General features: G+C 33.7%; 1 protein-coding gene across 5 annotated transcripts in view; it reads left to right on the top strand.

Moving 5' to 3' along the window:
- Window positions 1-18,047, top strand: part of SOS2 (SOS Ras/Rho guanine nucleotide exchange factor 2) — a 103,420-nt gene that overhangs the window by 23,632 nt on the left and 61,741 nt on the right. For all 5 annotated transcript variants that reach the window (XM_042989650.1, XM_042989652.1, XM_042989653.1 and 2 more), the window contains exons 2-7: window positions 2,071-2,196; window positions 4,823-4,954; window positions 5,854-6,018; window positions 10,018-10,221; window positions 13,388-13,531; window positions 16,455-16,565. In XM_042989650.1, coding sequence (XP_042845584.1) covers window positions 2,071-2,196; window positions 4,823-4,954; window positions 5,854-6,018; window positions 10,018-10,221; window positions 13,388-13,531; window positions 16,455-16,565 — 882 coding nt within the window. The remainder of the gene's footprint in view (window positions 1-2,070; window positions 2,197-4,822; window positions 4,955-5,853; window positions 6,019-10,017; window positions 10,222-13,387; window positions 13,532-16,454; window positions 16,566-18,047) is intronic.

Genomic DNA, 18,047 nt, shown 5'->3' with positions numbered 1-18,047 from the left:
AGCACTCTCAACAATAGCCAAATTATGGAAAGAGCCTAAATGTCCATCAACGGATGAATGGGTAAAGAAATTGTGGTTTATATACACAATGGAATACTACGTGGCAATGAGAAAGAATGAAATATGGCCTTTTGTAGCAACGTGGATGGAACTGGAGAGTGTGATGCTAAGTGAAATAAGCCATACAGAGAAAGACAGATACCATATGGTTTCACTCTTATGTGGATCCTGAGAAACTTAACAGAAACCCATGGGGGAGGGGAAGGAAAAAAAAAAAAAAAGAGGTTAGAGTGGGAGAGAGCCAAAGCATAAGAGACTTAAAAACTGAGAACAAACTGAGGGTTGATGGTGGGTGGGAGGGAGGGGAGGGTGGGTGATGGGTATTGAGGAGGGCACCTTTTGGGATGAGCACTGGGTGTTGTATGGAAACCAATTTGACAATAAATTTCATATATTTAAAAAAAAATAAAAAATAAAAGTTATTTGAATTTAAAAAAAGAGAACTTAAAAAAATACTGTAAGTTTAAAAATTAAGAAATAAACTTCTAAATTCTAAAAATCAAAGGGGAAAACCATAATGGAAATTAGAAGCTATTTTGAACTGGATGATTAAAAATATTCCATATTAAAATCTGTGAGTTATTTTTTCAATTTTTTGTTTTTGTAAAAGTAGATCTTAGACTACTTACGTTTTCTATTTTTATGTCAGTGGCATTGATATCTTCTAATATGGCATAAAAAGAGCAATACTTATTTCCCTCAACTATTCTTTTTTTTTATGTTTTTTTTATTTTTCTTATTTTTGAGAGAAAGAGCATGAGCAAGGGAGGCACAGAGAGGGAGACACAGAATCCAAAGTAGGCTTCAGACTCTGAGCTGTCAGCATAGAGCTTGACACGGGGCTCGAACTTACAAACCGTGAGATCATGACCTGAGCCAAAGCTGTATGCTTAATCAACTGAGCCATCCAGGCACCCCTTTCTCTCAACTGTTCTTTAAACAAATATTTACATGACGCCTGCCATGTGCTAAACACCATTTTTTACCTTATTCTTCGTATCCAGTTCTATTGGATTCTTTTTTAGGATAGTTTACTAGGTTCTAATTAAAAATTAACAACCAAAAAGGCTCACCACAGCTGTATAGCAGCAATAAGGAATGTATACGGGCACACCTTCTTTTGTGCTTGGCTTTATTGGGCTTTGCAAATAGTGTATTTTTTATAAATTAAAAGTTTGTGACAACCCTGTGTGGAACCAAGTCTACTGGTGCCATTTTTCTAACAATATTTGCTTACATCATGTCTCTGTGTCACATTTTGGTAATTTTTGCAATATTTCATACTTTATTATTATGGTGATCAGTGATGATGACTTGCTGGAAGCTTAGATGATAATTAGCATTTTTTAGCAATATTTTAAAATTAAAGTATATACATTGTTCCTTACACATAGTGCTATTACACTTACTGGACTACAGTATAGTGTAAATATAACGTTCATATGCATTAGGAAACCAGAAAATTTATTTGACTTGTTTTATTGTGATACTCATTTTATTGTAGTGGTCTGGAACTGAAACCAGAATATCTTTGAGGTTTGTCTGTGCCATGCTAGAAGAAAGCTGACTAGCACCTACCTCACAGAGCAGCTCTGTAAAGTAGTCTGGTTTTTCAGAGATATCTCCATTGTTGGGATTCATGACTTAGTGTTCAAAGACTTCTAGTAGATATATTAGTTACCTTAAGGGTATGGGTATCTACTATTCCTCTGAAATTATATAGAATATTTTATCTGTATATGCTTTTTTTGGCAGTAAGGAGTAGAGAGGGGCCAGTGGCTTTCAATAGATTTTCATAGAGTATAAAAAAGCTTAAGGAACCCTACTCTATACGTTCAGAAAAGTTTATAGAGAGTAACAAATAGAGGTGAGTTTTTCTTCCCACTTTTTGTGTTTTATGTCTGTATTTGAATGACTAGTCTAGTAAAATATTAATTATAAAGAAGATTCTCTGGTGTTTGTCATTAATAATTTGGCCTGTACTTTAACTAAGACCTTTTTTTTTTAAAGGTTCAGGAGCAAGTACATCCCAATCTCTCAGCTAATGAAGAGTCTCTCTATTATATTGAAGAGCTGATTTTTCAGCTGCTTAATAAATTATGCATGGCTCAGCCAAGGACTGTTCAAGATGTGGAGGTAAAAACTATTTTGATATTTCAAAGTCACTGAACCATTGTACAAATGAATTTTTAAATCTATATCATTCTGAATTATTGTGGAAACTAAAACCATTGAAATCATGTGTGATAGGTGTGTGCTAAGTTCATTTTCAACAAAGATATCAAGGCAAATCAGTGAGGAAAGAAAGTTTTTCAGCAAAAAAAAGTGCTAAAACTACTGAATAAATTTATGGGGAAAAAACCCTTGAAACCTATTTCACTTAAAAATTAATTCAAGACAGATCATAGTCTTTTTTTTGTAATTTTTTTCAATGTTTATTTATTTCTGAGAGACAGAGACAGAACATGAGTGGGGGAGGGGCAGAGAGAGAGAGAGGGAGACACAGAATCTGAAGCAGGCTCCAGGCCCTGAGCTGTCAGCACAGAGTCTGTGGCGGGGCTCGAACCCATGAATTGTGAGCTGAAGTCAGACACTTAACCGACTGAGCCACCCAGGCACCCCACGACAGATCATAGTGTTGAACATAAAGCTGAAACTATAAAGTTTTAGAAGAGAATGCAGGAGAATATTTGTTTAACCTGGCGTTAAGCAATTTTTTTTTTTTTTTTACAGAGGACTCAAAACACAGTTAAGTATTAAAGAATAAAATTATCGAGAAAATGAAAAAGGTGTGAGTCACAACCAGGAGAAAATGTTTGTGATATATATTCCTTACAAATGACTTGTATCTAGAAGATGTTTACTCCTACAAATCAATAATAAAAAGACCCCCTCCTTCCCCAGATGGGTAAAAGTCTTGAACAGACACTTCATAAAAAGAAGATATGCTAATGGCCAATAAGCACATGAAAAAGGTGCTCAAGCTCTTAAATCACAGGGAAATAGAAATTAAAACCACAATGAGATACCATTTCACACCTCTTTCAAGGGATAAAATTAAAGACTAATAACACCAAATGAGATGTAGCCTAACTGGAATTCTCAGCACATTGCTATAGGAATATAAAACAGTATAACCACTTAGAAAAGTTTCTTATAAAGTTTAATGTTTATTTTTTCTTACAAAGTTTCTTATAAAGTTAAATATACAGTATATCTAGCCTGTGCCCCAACAGTTTTACTCCTGAGTGTTGAATCTAGAGAAATGAAAATACATGTTCACAAAGAGACTTATACATGAATATCCAAGCAGTTTTATTCATAATAGCCAAAAATTGGAAACAACTCAAATTTCCATCACAAGAAGATGAATAAACAGATTGTGGTTGATTTATAAGATGGAATACTACTCAGTAATAAAATGAAAGAATGGGCTATTGATAATGTACAATAACGTATCTATAATTCAAAGATATTATATACAACAAAAAAGCCAGGCCTCAGAGAGTACATATAGTAGGATACGTTTCTGTGAAGTTCAGAAACGCTAAAATTAATGGTGATAGAAGTCAGGATGTGCCTATGAGGGGTGGGGAGTGAGATGTTAGAATCTTTATTAGGGTGATGGTTACACAGGTGTAACCATTTTTCAAAATGTGTTGAATTGTACACTTAAGATCTGTGCATTTTACTGCATATAAATACTGCTTCAATAAAGGACTAATAAAAATCTTTTGGATATTTACTGTTTGATTAATACACAGACACACTTCTAAAAGATGTGTAAATTAGTGCTAAAATATTTGTATTGGCTCAGTTACATGGGAGTATTTTTAGATTTTTAGAAATACCTGTCAGCACAGCTTTCAAAAATTAACTTTTTTACTATACTGTTTACATCCTTTCTTTTGAATATTGTTTCTGTAATAAGGCAACAACTTCCAGTATGAAGGAAAATCTTAATTTGGAGTAATTGAGCTATTAATATATTCAGGGACTCTTGGAATTAGAGTATTTGTTCCCTAGTCTCAGCTCTAAGAATTAGACATTAAGTATAAAAAAAAGCAAACTTCTCAATAGCTAAATATGCTAAAAGATGAGAGTATAATTTTTAAAATAGGAAGTCCTAAAAATTGGAGTTTGATTCAGTTATCATTAGTTCTCATTATTCATGCTAACCACTGGTTAAATTTTGATTAGTTGAGCCATAATAGTAACCTATAAGACTTAGATTATTTTTGCCAAGAGATGTATTTCCTTAAGACATTCTGAGCTTTGTCACCTACTTGATCCTCTAACAGGTACATGACATCTCTTATTTTTAAAATTCTTTATATTAAAGCTCTAAGGTTAGCAAAGGGAAAGTGACTGCATAATAATTATTAATAATGAGTTAACAACTTCTGCCAGGTAAATAGTTTTAATCCTAGGAGCCTTATGGTAAAATCACTGATGAGTATTTCATGCTGGCTTTAATCTCTCCTAATGTTACTGCTTTCTTCTAGTTCCAGTTCCATTTTAATTATGCTTATACTTAAAGCTTTCTGTTTAAAATTCACTTTATCTTTATTCATGGGAATTATGTAGGAAAAAATTTTGAAAGTCTTGTTGATCCTTTTAAAAAAGTAGTTCTTACAGGAATCAAAACATGTTGTGGCACTGTTATCTGCTAGCATTAAAGATGATAATAAAATTTAGTTTTGCATGAATTTTCTAGTTATGAACACTTCAATTAACAATAGTACTGCTATGATATTAACAGGAACGTGTTCAGAAGACCTTTCCTCATCCAATTGACAAGTGGGCTATTGCTGATGCACAATCTGCCATAGAAAAACGAAAACGAAGAAATCCTCTCTTACTGCCTGTGGACAAAATCCATCCTTCATTGAAGGTAGTAGAAACAAACATTGGGGGAGTTCTTTATAACAAATAGCAATTTATAAAGTATTGGTGTATTTATTTAGTATTTATATAGCACGGCCTATATTAGTCTGTTAATGTGTATGTGTATATACTTGTACATATACATATGTATATATATATTTCTTAATGTGTGTACAAATAAAAATAAACACACTCTAATAAAATCATATTGCCTTTCAAATAATATTAAAAGTTAATGATAAGCAATAATGCATCTTTGTGTCATCTTCTGATGAGTACTACCCCTGACTGACTCTCAACCTTTTGTTGATTAAGAAAATAATATATTGTCAAAAGCTATGGTGAGTTCAGAACTGTTTTCAAATATATCACAGATACATACATTGGAAAAAGTAGACTAGGGAATATTATTTAGTCAATAGAAAATACTTGGTGTATATGGATTTGAATGCCCCTGGGTAGCAATTTTGAGAGCCCCTAACTACCCCCCCTCACATGCACACATCTTCCCCTGAATAAAAACCACTGGCATTTGGAAATATTGGTTACAGGTCCTTGAAAATAGTAGATACTTGTCCAATGGGTTTGGGTAATGTATTAATTTAAGAGGTTTTCCATGAAGTCCTGACCAAGATTTCTATATTGGAATCAATAATCTCTTCTTACTTGATACTAAAGGCAGATTTGTTAGATTAGATGTCTCTTTAAAAAAAAAAAAAAAAAAAAAAAAACAACTTCTGACACTGGGACCTATGGCTCATTCTATGTCCTTTGATATCTGTAAGTTTAGACATTTGGTCTATAGAAAGTTCTTTATAAGCAAAAATATTGGATAATTTTTTTAAGTGTTTAACTGATACGTGGTAGTCCCATTTTTTGGAATTAAATTGTTTATTTTTTCCACAGGAGGTTTTAGGGTACAAAGTGGACTATCATGTATCCCTGTATATTGTGGCTGTACTAGAGTATATCTCAGCTGATATTTTGAAGTTGGCTGGTAATTATGTTTTTAATATCCGACATTATGAAATATCCCAGCAGGACATTAAAGTGTCAATGTGTGCAGATAAGGTAAGTGTTAAAAGGTATTTTTAACACTTGTATTTTTAACTTAACTTGAATAATAGTGACTATATGTCACTTCTATCTCTTTTTTATACATTAGTAATTTTTATAATTCCTTGTATTGGAATACATAAAAATGCTAGCTTTTTAGATAAAACATGATATTTCCAGGTTTTCAGCATATGACAGGATGGGAATCCCCCCCCTTTTTTTCCCCCCCGGCAAGAGTCTTTTACCTATAGGAAAAAAACATCCAAAGCCTCAAACCAGTTTAGGAAAAATAGTTTGAATTTTATCTTTTTAGAAAGAGAATATAAAGAGAATCTACACAGAGCATTCAGGTACTTTTAAACAGAAGCAATTTTGAAAAACATACTTTTGGGCACAAGTAGAGAGCAAAAGACTTCAGTACTAATGTTTCTTCCTTTTGATACATTTTTTTGTTAGTTATCTTTTTCCTTCCTGGCTGTAAGCTACTGGGGGAAGAAATTGAGTCTCTTATTTATTTTCCTCTCTCCTCCTTTTTACTTTTTCTTTTTTTACATTAAAAAAAATTTTTTTTTAACGTTTTATTTATTTTTGAGACAGAGAGAGACAGAGCATGAACGGGGGAGGGGCAGAGAGAGAGGGAGACACAGAATCGGAAGCAGGCTCCAGGCTCTGAGCCATCAGCTCAGAGCTGATCTCACGACTGTGAGATCGTGACCTGAGCTGAAGTCGGCCGCTTAACCGACTGAGCCACCCAGGCGCCCCATCTTTTTTTACATTTTAAATGAAAATTTTTGAGTATCTGTTATATGCCAGTCACTGTCCCAAGTGATGATAAAATACTGAATAAGACAGCAGTCCCTTGTGTTAGAAGGAGTTTATTTTAGTGGGAAATAAAAATATAAAAAAAAAAATTGCAGCACAGTGTGATTAAAACTATTAGAAGTCAAAGGTGCAGTATAGAAAGTGTTGAACTCTGGCATGGGGTAGACCAGGAACACTTCATTGAGAAGATGCCTAAATTAGACCATTAAGGGTAAATGACCCCTACAACTTGGCACATGCCTGTATTTCTCTCCTTTGTACATCAGAATTACAAGAAAGTTTTAAAGATTCTGATGACTGTATCTTACTCCCAAGAGGTTCTGATTTTCTTGGCCTGGGTTAGGACTCTAAGCCTGGAAATAGCTTGAAAGCATCCCAGGTGATTCTGATTTACAGTTATGGTTGAGATCTACTGTACTCTGAGATAGTCTCAAAAATGATTTTTCACTTGAATTTAATAGTAGAAATTCCTTGATATTTCTATTTTGACTTCTAAAATTATGATTGCAGCCTGTTTTTTACTTTTCTATCTCAGACTTTTAGATAAGTTACAAGTACTTCCCTGTGCCCTGAACCACTTGAGAGTAAGTTGCCAACGTAGTTTAGTGTGTCCTACAAATGAAAACATTCTTCTGCATAACCACAGTCTGGCAATCAAAATCCAGGAAATTAATTTTGATACATTATACTATCTAATTCGCAGACCCCATTTAGGTTTTGCCAGTTGTCCCATTGATGTCCTTTATAACAAAATGATCCAGTCCAGAATCAGTCATGTATCCTTCAGTCTGGAATAATTCCTCATTCTTCTTTAACTTTTGTGATCTTGGTACTTTTGAGGATTACTCTAGTTATTGTTTAAAATGTCCCTTACTTTAGTTTTTTCTGAAATTTTCTCTTTATTAGATTTGGGTTATAGATCTTTGGCAGGACTATCATAGAAGTAATGCTGTACTCTTCTCATTGCATCATTCACATGCCACACAATTTGATGTGTCCAATTACTGATGTTGTTCATTTTGATCACTTGATTAAGGGGTTGTCTTCCAGGCTTCTCTACCTTGAAGTACTATTTTCCCTTTTGTAATTAATAAATATTTTGTGGAATATTTTGAGATTGTGAATATCTTATTCCTCATTGTACTTGAAATGTATTCATTTATTTTAATATAGACCCATGGATTCTTACTTAATGTGCTGTCATCTGTTATTTCATTACTTGTTTTGATATTCAAATTGTCCCAGATCTGGCCAGTGGGAACTCCTTCAAGTTGGTTTCTCTGTCTGTATCCTTCTTTGAATACTTTGTTTTGACAGATATTCCAGGTTCAACTTTTCTTTATATGCTGCTCAAACCTGGAATTAGGCATTTTCTAAAAACTCCTGGTTCCTTTTAGTGGAGAATGGTAAAAAATGGAAACCAAAATCTGGGTGCTACATAAGCTGTTAGGGTGTAAATGCTCTGGTCTCTTAGAGGCCAGAGTTGGGGCGTGTGTGTGTGTGTGTGTGTGTGTGTGTATACATTATATACATGCATACACATACGTATTTATTTCTTCTCCATCTTTTTGTTGTTATGGTAGCCCAAGAAAACTAATACAAGTTGTTTATTTTCCGACATAGGTGATATGTTAGCACTAATCTACATTTAGGTGGAGGTGGACCTATAAAGTGGTAATTTAGCTCTGCTTAAAAGATAGTATTTTATTTACCTATTTTTGAGTGGTAGAACAGTTTTGAAGTAGAACATTTTTGGAAATCTGCTTTACCCTTCTCTTAGGCTTAGGCTTCTTCTTCTTCTTTTTTTTTTTTTTTTTTAAAGTTTACTTATTTGTTTTGAGAGAGAGAGCGGGAGCCAGGTAGGGGCAAAGAGAAAGGGAGGGAGCATACCAAGTAGGTTCCATACTGTCAGCACAGAACTCGATGCAGGTCTTGAACCCACGAACCATAAGATCATGACCTGAGCCGAAATCAAGAGTTAGACACTTAACCAACTAAGCCACCAAGGTGCCCCTCTCTTGGGCTTATGCTTGTAACTCAAGGACTACCTTGTGTCTACCGAAAAAGTATTATCTGTCTTTATATGAATTCACAGATCTCTCCAATCCAAAACTACTACCACAGGGTTCATTTTAGCTTCCCCTTTTTCATATTTGTAACTGCCTTCTCTGACACTGAGAAATCTGGCTCCCATTTTTTTAATATATTTTATTTGATCACTTCTCCTGTACATAACCAATCTGACAGTCCTATCTAATAACACTGGTATAGGCACCTTTCTTAACTCCTTAGTACCAGTTACTGGTATAGTAAATATGCATTAGAAAAGCATCATACTATGCTCTATCATGTGCTTCTACAATAGTGTCCTTTCATTTTTCTCCAAGTGCATACAGCTTTCCTTACAATAGGACAAGGAACTGGGGCGCCTGGGTGGCTCAGTCGGTTAAGCGTCCGACTTCAGCTCAGGTCACGATCTCGCGGTCCGTGAGTTCGAGCCCCACGTCGGGCTCTGGGCTGATGGCTCAGAGCCTGGAGCCTGCTTCTGATTCTGTGTCTCCCTCTCTCTCTGCCCCTCCCCCATTCATGCTCTGTCTCTCTCTGTCTCAAAAATAAATAAACAAACGTTAAAAAAAAAAATTAAAAAAAACCCAAAACAATAGGACAAGGAACTACTACCATTTTGAACACCTATTTGCCAGACATAATAGTATGCATTTTATGTACATTACCTCATTGAATTTTTTCATCAGTTACATTTTACATGTAAGGAATCTGCTTTCAAAAGAATAAATAACTTGTCTGTAATCACAGGTGAGTAAGTGGTTGAACCGGGATTTTGGCTCAGATTGTTGTTCTTCAAAGGTATGCTCTTTTTGGCTTTTATATATGTGTGTTTATGTGTGTGTATGTATGTATATACACACATATATATGTATACACACACACATATATTTCACTACTAGGTTTATCTTTTTTCCATAAATGTTTATTTACTTTTGCATATCCAGTTTTATTTGAACATTTTTTCCCTTCAACTTTTCATATTTCTCTTATTTGAATTTTCTTATATAAATTAGCCTGTAAAACACAAAACTCATTGTTTAATGATGTTTTAATTCCAAGTACCTTGAGACCATTTTATAAAAGTGAGAAAAACAAGTTTATACGTTATTGATTTATATTTCTCAGGTTTTGATGGACATGTTTGATCAGGATGACATAGGTTTGGTTTCTCTCTGTGAAGATGAACCGAGTTCTTCAGGTGAATTAAACTACTATGACCTTGTCAGAACTGAAATTGCAGAAGAAAGGCAGTATCTACGGGAATTAAACATGATTATAAAAGTGTTTCGAGAAGCTTTCCTTTCTGACAGAAAGCTATTTAAACCTTCTGTAAGTACCTTTTTCGTTTGAAATACTATGTACCCCAAAAGTTAAATAGCAGCTTAAAATCATAAATAGTAACTTTTTATACTTTATGAGTATGTAAACCAGTATTCTTTTATGTGGTATTTATAGTTTTTAAAATATGTGAATTGTTATACTACGTTAAGGCCAGTGACAATGATAGTTAGACACAAGTGCATACAGCTACCCTTATTAGAAAGGGAGACTACACTGGAATGAAATCTTTTTCTGCTATGAGCTGTTTGAGGTTTATAGTCCTTCATTTGAAGATAGTGAAAAAGATGTATGGTCTACAAAAGAAAGACTTAATACTTTTTCATATCTTCTGGTAAATACTTTAAGGCAGAGGCTTAAAGTTTCAACAGTGGAACTTTTTTTATTATTATTATTTTTTTAATGTTTTATTTATTTTTGAGAGAGAGAGAGACAGAGTATGAGCTGGGCAGGGGCAGAGAGAGAGGGAGACAGAATCCACAAAGCAGACTCCAGGCTCTGAGCTGTCAGCACGGAGCCTGACGTGGCACTCAAACCCGTGAACCACGAAATCATGACCTGAGCTGAAGTTGGACACCTAACTGACTGAGCCCCCCAGGCGCCCCAACAGTGGAACTTTTTAAGAAAAAAGTTTATGCAGAATGCCACATAAACACAAGTAGAGCTGCTGTTGGAAAACGGGGTAGGAGTGGTGTGAATAGGATGGGAACCTTGTCATCTTTTTCTTACTTATGTAGCTTCTAAAGTCAACTTAAGGAATCCAGCTAGACAAATCCTGTCTCTTTTTTTTTTTTAATATGAAATTTATTGTCAAATTGGTTTCCATACAACACCCAGTGCTCATCCCAACAGGTGCCCTCCTCAATACCCGTCACCCACTTTCCTCTCCCTCCCACTCCCCATCAACCCGCAGTTAATTCTCAGTTTTACTACTTGGCAATGAGAAAGAATGAAATATGGCCTTTTGTAGCAACGTAGATGGAACTGGAGAGTGTTATGCTAAGTGAGATAAGTCATACAGAGAAAGACATGCCATATGTTTTCACTCTTATGTGGATCCTGAGAAACTTAACAGAAGACCATGGGGGAGGGGAAGGGGGAAAAAAAAATTAGAGAGGGTGGGAGCCAAACCATAAGAGACTCTTAAAATCCTGTCTTTTTAAAGATTTTTTTTCTTTCCTTCCTTTATCCCATGATTCATTTTTCCTTAGATGTCTGTGTCTGCCCTTCACTTTAAATACTCAGCCTTTTTTCTACCTCGTGATTTCCTCCCCCAAATGACTATTATGTGAACGAATGTGCAGTGACTGAGTGTTTAAGACTAAGATGTGATTTTGCCTCTTTGATTATTTTCCAAAATCATGAGTTTCAGTGATAATTTAAGGTTTTTTAGTTGACATCTGTCCTTTTTTTTTTTTTTTTTTTTTTTTTGTACGTATGTTTAGTTTAACGTTTGATAATAACTCCCACTGGACTTAAGTAATCAGCATTTTGTAATTTTCAAAATACTGTCCTATTTTATGTGCCCTTATAATACTCCTCTGAGTATTATCATCCCTAACTTACTGGTAAAGAAATAGACACAGGATGGTTATGACTTGGTACGTTAGTTACAGAGGCTGAACTTGAATTTGAGTTCTTTTATACCACAGTGTCATTGAGTTCTACTTAAGAATAAAAACCTAACAGATGCTGATAGCTAATATTATTTTCTTTGCCTTTTCTGTGTCCCATTAGTTTTCATTCCTCAGGAATTAATTTTTATGGGATCTCTTTTTATTGAGTTAGTGCTGATTTGATAGAAAATTTCTATTATACTGAAAGCTCAAGAGAAAGTGACAGTCCCTTTTTCTCTTTTTCTAGATCTACTGTGCCTTTTTTAGCATTTAGATATAAATTATCTATATTTACTGTATTTTTTCCACCGTATTTTTTTTTAATCTCAAAAGACTAAACTTTTGAGATAAAGACCACCTGAGACCAGAGCATAGTAGTCAGCAAATATTTGAGGAGGATTAATATTAAAAGAATGAATGACTTAAAACTAATCTTAATTTACTCCTTTGGGCTCTACCCCTGTGTCTTCAAAAAGCTCAAGTTTGTGGAGGACCTAATATATGCCAGGAGCAGTTTGTAGAAATCATCTATTTAATCCTACTAAGAACCTTATTAAGAACCTTATGAGGGTAGATGTTAGTATACCAGCTGTGTGATCCTGAGCAAATTACTTACCTGCTCTGAGCTGGTTTCCTCATTTGTAAAAATGAGGATAATGATAGTACCTATCTAATAAGGCTGTTGTGAGATTACATGTCAAGTACTTATAATAGTGCCTGAAACATACTAAGTGAGCTAATCCAGAGTCATTTATCTAGCAAGTGCGGGGCTAAGATCCATGCTGAGGTCTGTCAGGTTCTATAGCCTGTGATGTTTCCATTACGAGATGGAAGAGCGGGGGGCACTTGGCTGGCTTGGTTAGTGGAGCATGAGACTCTTTCTTGATCTTGGCGTTTTAAGTTCGAACCCCATGTTGGATGTGGAGATTACTTAAAAATAAAATCTTAAAAAAAAAAAGATGGAAGAGTGAATGATAGGTGGCCATAACCTGCACAGTCAGTATAGGGTCTGTGTCCAAAGGACTTAACATTTCTTAATCCTGATGTAATTCACACATGAAAGCTTGAATGAAGTCTTTAATTCCTCCTCAAATTCAGGAGATAGGCTGACCGCAAATTGTGAAACTGGGTTGTATCTGGGTTAGGAATCAGACCTTCATTTTGATCCCAGCTTTTGTCATTAACCAGCTCTGTAAGACTTTAATCAAGATTTTTAGCCTCTTAACCAATTTTAAAATACTGAAATGCCAGGATTCTTTATGAATGCATAGATTCATCCACAGTATGAGTTTTAGAATTATTAAACAAAACTATCTACAGTCTGTATTTTACAGTGAATTTACTATGTGTAATCCAATAAGTTTTTTATTTCACTTCTGTGTTCATGATTAACTTTTGCTTTGTTATAGAATATATCATGTCTTGTAATATATTAGTATGCATTGAGTGAAAATAAACCCTTAACACTTATAGTACTTATATTTTATAATTTTTAAACAGAATTTCAACTTCACATATCTTAACCTTTTTCTTTTTTTCAGGATATTGAAAGGATTTTCAGTAACATTTCAGATATACATGAATTGACCGTGAAACTTCTAGGTCTTATTGAAGACACGGTTGAAATGACTGATGACAGCAGCCCTCATCCATTAGCTGGCAGCTGTTTTGAAGATTTGGCAGAAGTAAGTTTACAAAACTACTTGATAATTCTCATTAAAGTCCTAAATGGTGTATTAAGAAATCTAGTAAGATATTCTTTGTGAAAATTAGAGGATATTGCTGACTACTGTAAAACAATACTTAAGGTTTAGCCAGTAGCAAACTAAATTGTCTATATTTTTAGTGACACTTTTTATAGTGTATTTATGATGCTATTTATAGTGAAAGTTGGTTGAGTAGTAGCATTTAGGATTTTTTTTAATGGCATGTGCATTAAAGGTGAAAGAAAATAAATTTTATTGACCATAGCTATTTAGCTTTTGTAGATCTTGGTCTTAATTTCCAAAAATTGAAAAGGAAGTTTATGTTTCAATTTTTTTTTCCCCAAAGTGAAAATCATTTGTCTTTTAAATGATTATAAAAGTAATGTAGTTCATTGTAAAAATATTCAGGAAAATAAAGGCAAATAAAATGAAAATCACTCCATTTTGCAACACCCAGAGATAACTTATCCTTACAACATACATTACTTAATCCTTAAAAATGTTTTTCTATATGTACATACAAACTCATTTATTTACAAAAATAGGCTGTTGCTATTATATAATCTGCTGTTCTCAATACATCATGAACATTTTCCATGTTAATAGACTTACACATAATTTTTTTATATATTGAAGATTAGTTGACATATGTTACATTAGATTATGTGTAAACTCAACAATTCTATACATTACAGTGTTCACTGCTATATGTGTAGTTAACCATCTGTCACCATACGACATTATTGTAATATTATTGACTATATTCCCTATGCTATACTTTTCGTCTCTGTGATTTGCTCCCATCATAACTGGATGTTTGTGCCCCACATCCCCTTCACCTGTTTCTCCAGTCCCACTACCCTTCCTTCAATACTGTTTTTGAAGTCTGAATTAGTAACATGTTATATGGAGATACAATAACATATTTTAATTCCTTACTATTAATAAGCATGTAAGTTGTTTCCATTTTTTGTTATTGTAAACAGTACTGTAACAAACGTATCTACATTGTCTTCATAGTCTAATAATTATTTTAGGATGTATTCCTAGAAATGAAATTGTAGTACTAAAGACTAGGAAATTTTTAGAACTTGGAAACACTTTGCCAAATTTACTTACAGGTAAGTTCTAGTATATGTGGCTCTTTTTTCCCCACACCTTCACTAAGTCCAGGTGTTATTCCATTCATTTTGATCAATCTAATGAGAAAAAAAAAAGAGCCTCATTCTTCAATTTGTTTTAATTTTTAAACTAATCATGTTGAACATCTTTGTATACTCATTGGCCATTTTTATTGCTTTTGGAAAACAGGGTTTTAAAAGCTCTTTCTTTAGTTTTCATGTAAAAAGATTTTCTTACTTTATAATCTCTGCTTCTATGTTTGAAAATATACGTTACTTTTATTATATCCATTTTGTAGATAATGAAACTGATAGTATAGAAAGATTCAGTTACTGATACCTAAGGCAAATATTCAGTCTTGTTTCTTATTAGAAAGTTTTTATATTATAATATCTTAGCATATTAATCTGTAGTCTGGTTGCTTGCTGTTCTCTTAAAGATATCATTATTCAAAAACATGTATTTTCTAATTTTTATTTTGTTTTTTATTGTAGTAAAATATATATATATATATATATATATATATATATATATATATCATAAAATTTGCCATTTTAACCGTTTTTAAGTGTACAATTCAGTGGCATTAATTAAATTCACAATATTATACGACCATTACCACTATCTTTTTCCGAAACTTTTTTATTAGCCCAGACTGAAACTCTGAACTCATTAAGCAGTAGTTCCCTATATCTTCCCTCCCTCCTGAGCCCTGGTAACCTCTAATCTACTTTGTGTCTGTGTGAATTTGCTGATTCTAGATACCGAATCATAACAATATTTGTTCTTTTGTGTCTGCTCATTTCACTTAACATGTTTTCAGGGTTCAACCATATCATGACATGTATCAGAACTCATCCCTTTCTATGACTAAATAATATTCCATTGTATGTATATATCATGTATTGTTTATCCATTTATTTGATGATGGACACTTTTGGTGTTTCCATCTTTTGATTATAGTGGATATTGCTGCAGTGAACATTGGCATACAAGTATCTGTTTGAGTCTTTTTTCAGTTCTTTTGGGTACATATCCAGTAGTAGAATTGCTGGGTCATAGGGTAATTTTTGTTTAGCTTTTTGAGGAACTTGCTGTTTTCCACAGGGGCTACACCATTTTATATTCCCACTGGTAGTAGATGCGGATTTCAGTTTCTATGCATCCTCGCCAATATTTGTTATTTTCTGAAAAACATACTATATTTTTAAAATACAAAAATGAAACAAATCTCTGAGTTCTATACTTTGAGGATACGGATTATTATCAAATAATAGGAATGTATTTAAATATAAACATTGTACAACATATGGGGAGTTTCTGCTTTGTTATTTTACTGTATATTAGTCTTTGCTTTCTTTTTCTAATTTTGAAAAGTGTGGAGTGGATAAAACAGTGGTACATTTTGCTTCCTTGGAAGTATCCTAAGTATAAATTCATTTCAATCTAGGTAAGCCTAACTGAAATTTCAAATCCCAACCTTCTTTTACTAATAAATCCTCCCTATTTACTGGGGATAAATGTGCATAAGCACTAAGTTTGATAACTTCTGACCACAGATTCAGTCACCTATTTTAAGACCTCAGCATCTATCACTCAAGATCATTACTTACATTTAAAAAAATTTCCTGGTTATTGTTTGCCCCTTAAAAGTAGAGAGCAAAAAGTTCTGAAACTTAGTTGAAGACTTGATAAAAATTTGCCATTAAGTAATCTGTGCCATATTAGTAGAAAAGATGTTCTTTTAAACCTAACACATTCTCCTTTTTAAACAAAATAGGAGCAAGCATTTGATCCTTATGAAACATTATCACAGGATATTCTGTCTCCAAAATTTAATGAGCATTTCAGTAAGTTGATGGCCAGACCTGCAGTGGCTCTACACTTTCAGGTAAACTTAAATTGAATGTTATTTTTTTTATAAAGCAACTAAAGAAATATTTCACCATCTTATCCTTCAAATATTTGTAGTTCTAGAATCTTTTCATAAAGCACATAAGGAAATAATTTGCAAGTACTTCAAAATATGTTCACTGTTAGCTTATTTTAGATTGTCTTCTATTTTTGTCTTGAGTTCTTTCAGTCTGTCCTTAATGTAGAAATCTTTTTAGAATATTATTATACATTCTGATTGCTACAAGAATATGGCACATTCTAGGTCTGGGATATAGAGATTAATATGCAGAGCTATTTCAGGATCTTACTCCCCACAGGAATAAGAAATCATAAAGAGTAGAGAATTCCCTAGAACAGAAATCATAAAGAGTGGAGAATATCCTCATGTAATGTCCATACACTATCCAAGTCCGGTGGATATTTTTATTTCATATTTATGCCTGTAGTATTTGTTAGTCCCTTCCTTGTTCTTCTGGCTCCCATGATACTTTGTCCTCATTTTTATCTTACTTTGTTGATTTCTTCTTAGTCTCCTTAATTGTAGATGTTTTCCAATTTCTGTTATCAGCCCCTGCTTTTCTGCCCCTCTGTACTTTCCTTGGGTAAGTTTATCTGTACATTTTGCTTCAGCTGTTGCCTATATGCTAATGACTTCCTATCTGTATTTTCAAACTGCTGTCTTTGGAGCAGTGTGTGTGTGTGTGTGTGTGTGTGTGTGCGCGCGCGCGCGTGTGACTGTACACTTTCATATAACCAGCTGCCCTTTGAGCTAATTCACTTGGATGTCTCACAGGCAATTCAAATATAATGTGTTCAAAACTGAACTTACCATCCCTCTGCCTTCATCAGTGTGAATTCCCTTTATTGTCTCCTACTTCTACTCAACACTGAGTAATTTGTCAACTTGGAATAAAAATGACACCTAATTCTCAAAATTTACTTCAATGAAGGAATAGTTTTCTTAAGCTAAATATTCTATATTCATAATAAGCCATAAAGTAAACATTATGTAAATGGGACAGTCTGCCTGTAAGATCTTTGCATTTCTTGTTTCATTCCTATTTTATTAGGAGTTCTTACTGTGCGATTTGAATGTTTAGGACCCAGTTATTTAAGCTATTGCTGCAGATATGAAATGAAATTCAAAGACTTAGATTAAACCCTTTTCAGGCCAAACTCACTTGTACTGTATTAACTTTAAAAAGACTCATTCAGTGTAAAGTGAAGAAGGTAATGCTTCGTTAAGAAAAACAGAAAACAAAAAACTTGTTTAGAAGATGTATAGCACACTTTAAGAACATGAGCTCTGGAGTTAGAACTTCTGGCTTTGGGCCAGTCAGTAATTGTGTTATCTTGAGCAAGTCACTTAATCTCTGAGACTTTGTTTGCTCATTTGTGAAATGATCATAATGTATATCTCTTATGGTTTTAAACTGTAAAAACCAAATGGGAATACACTAAGCACATTTGGCACATG

The sequence above is a fragment of the Panthera tigris genome, chromosome B3 (assembly GCF_018350195.1).
Source record: "Panthera tigris isolate Pti1 chromosome B3, P.tigris_Pti1_mat1.1, whole genome shotgun sequence".
Lineage (NCBI taxonomy): Eukaryota > Metazoa > Chordata > Mammalia > Carnivora > Felidae > Panthera > Panthera tigris.
The sequence above is the reverse complement of the archived record's forward strand: the minus strand, read 5'-3'. Positions and strand labels throughout refer to the sequence as shown.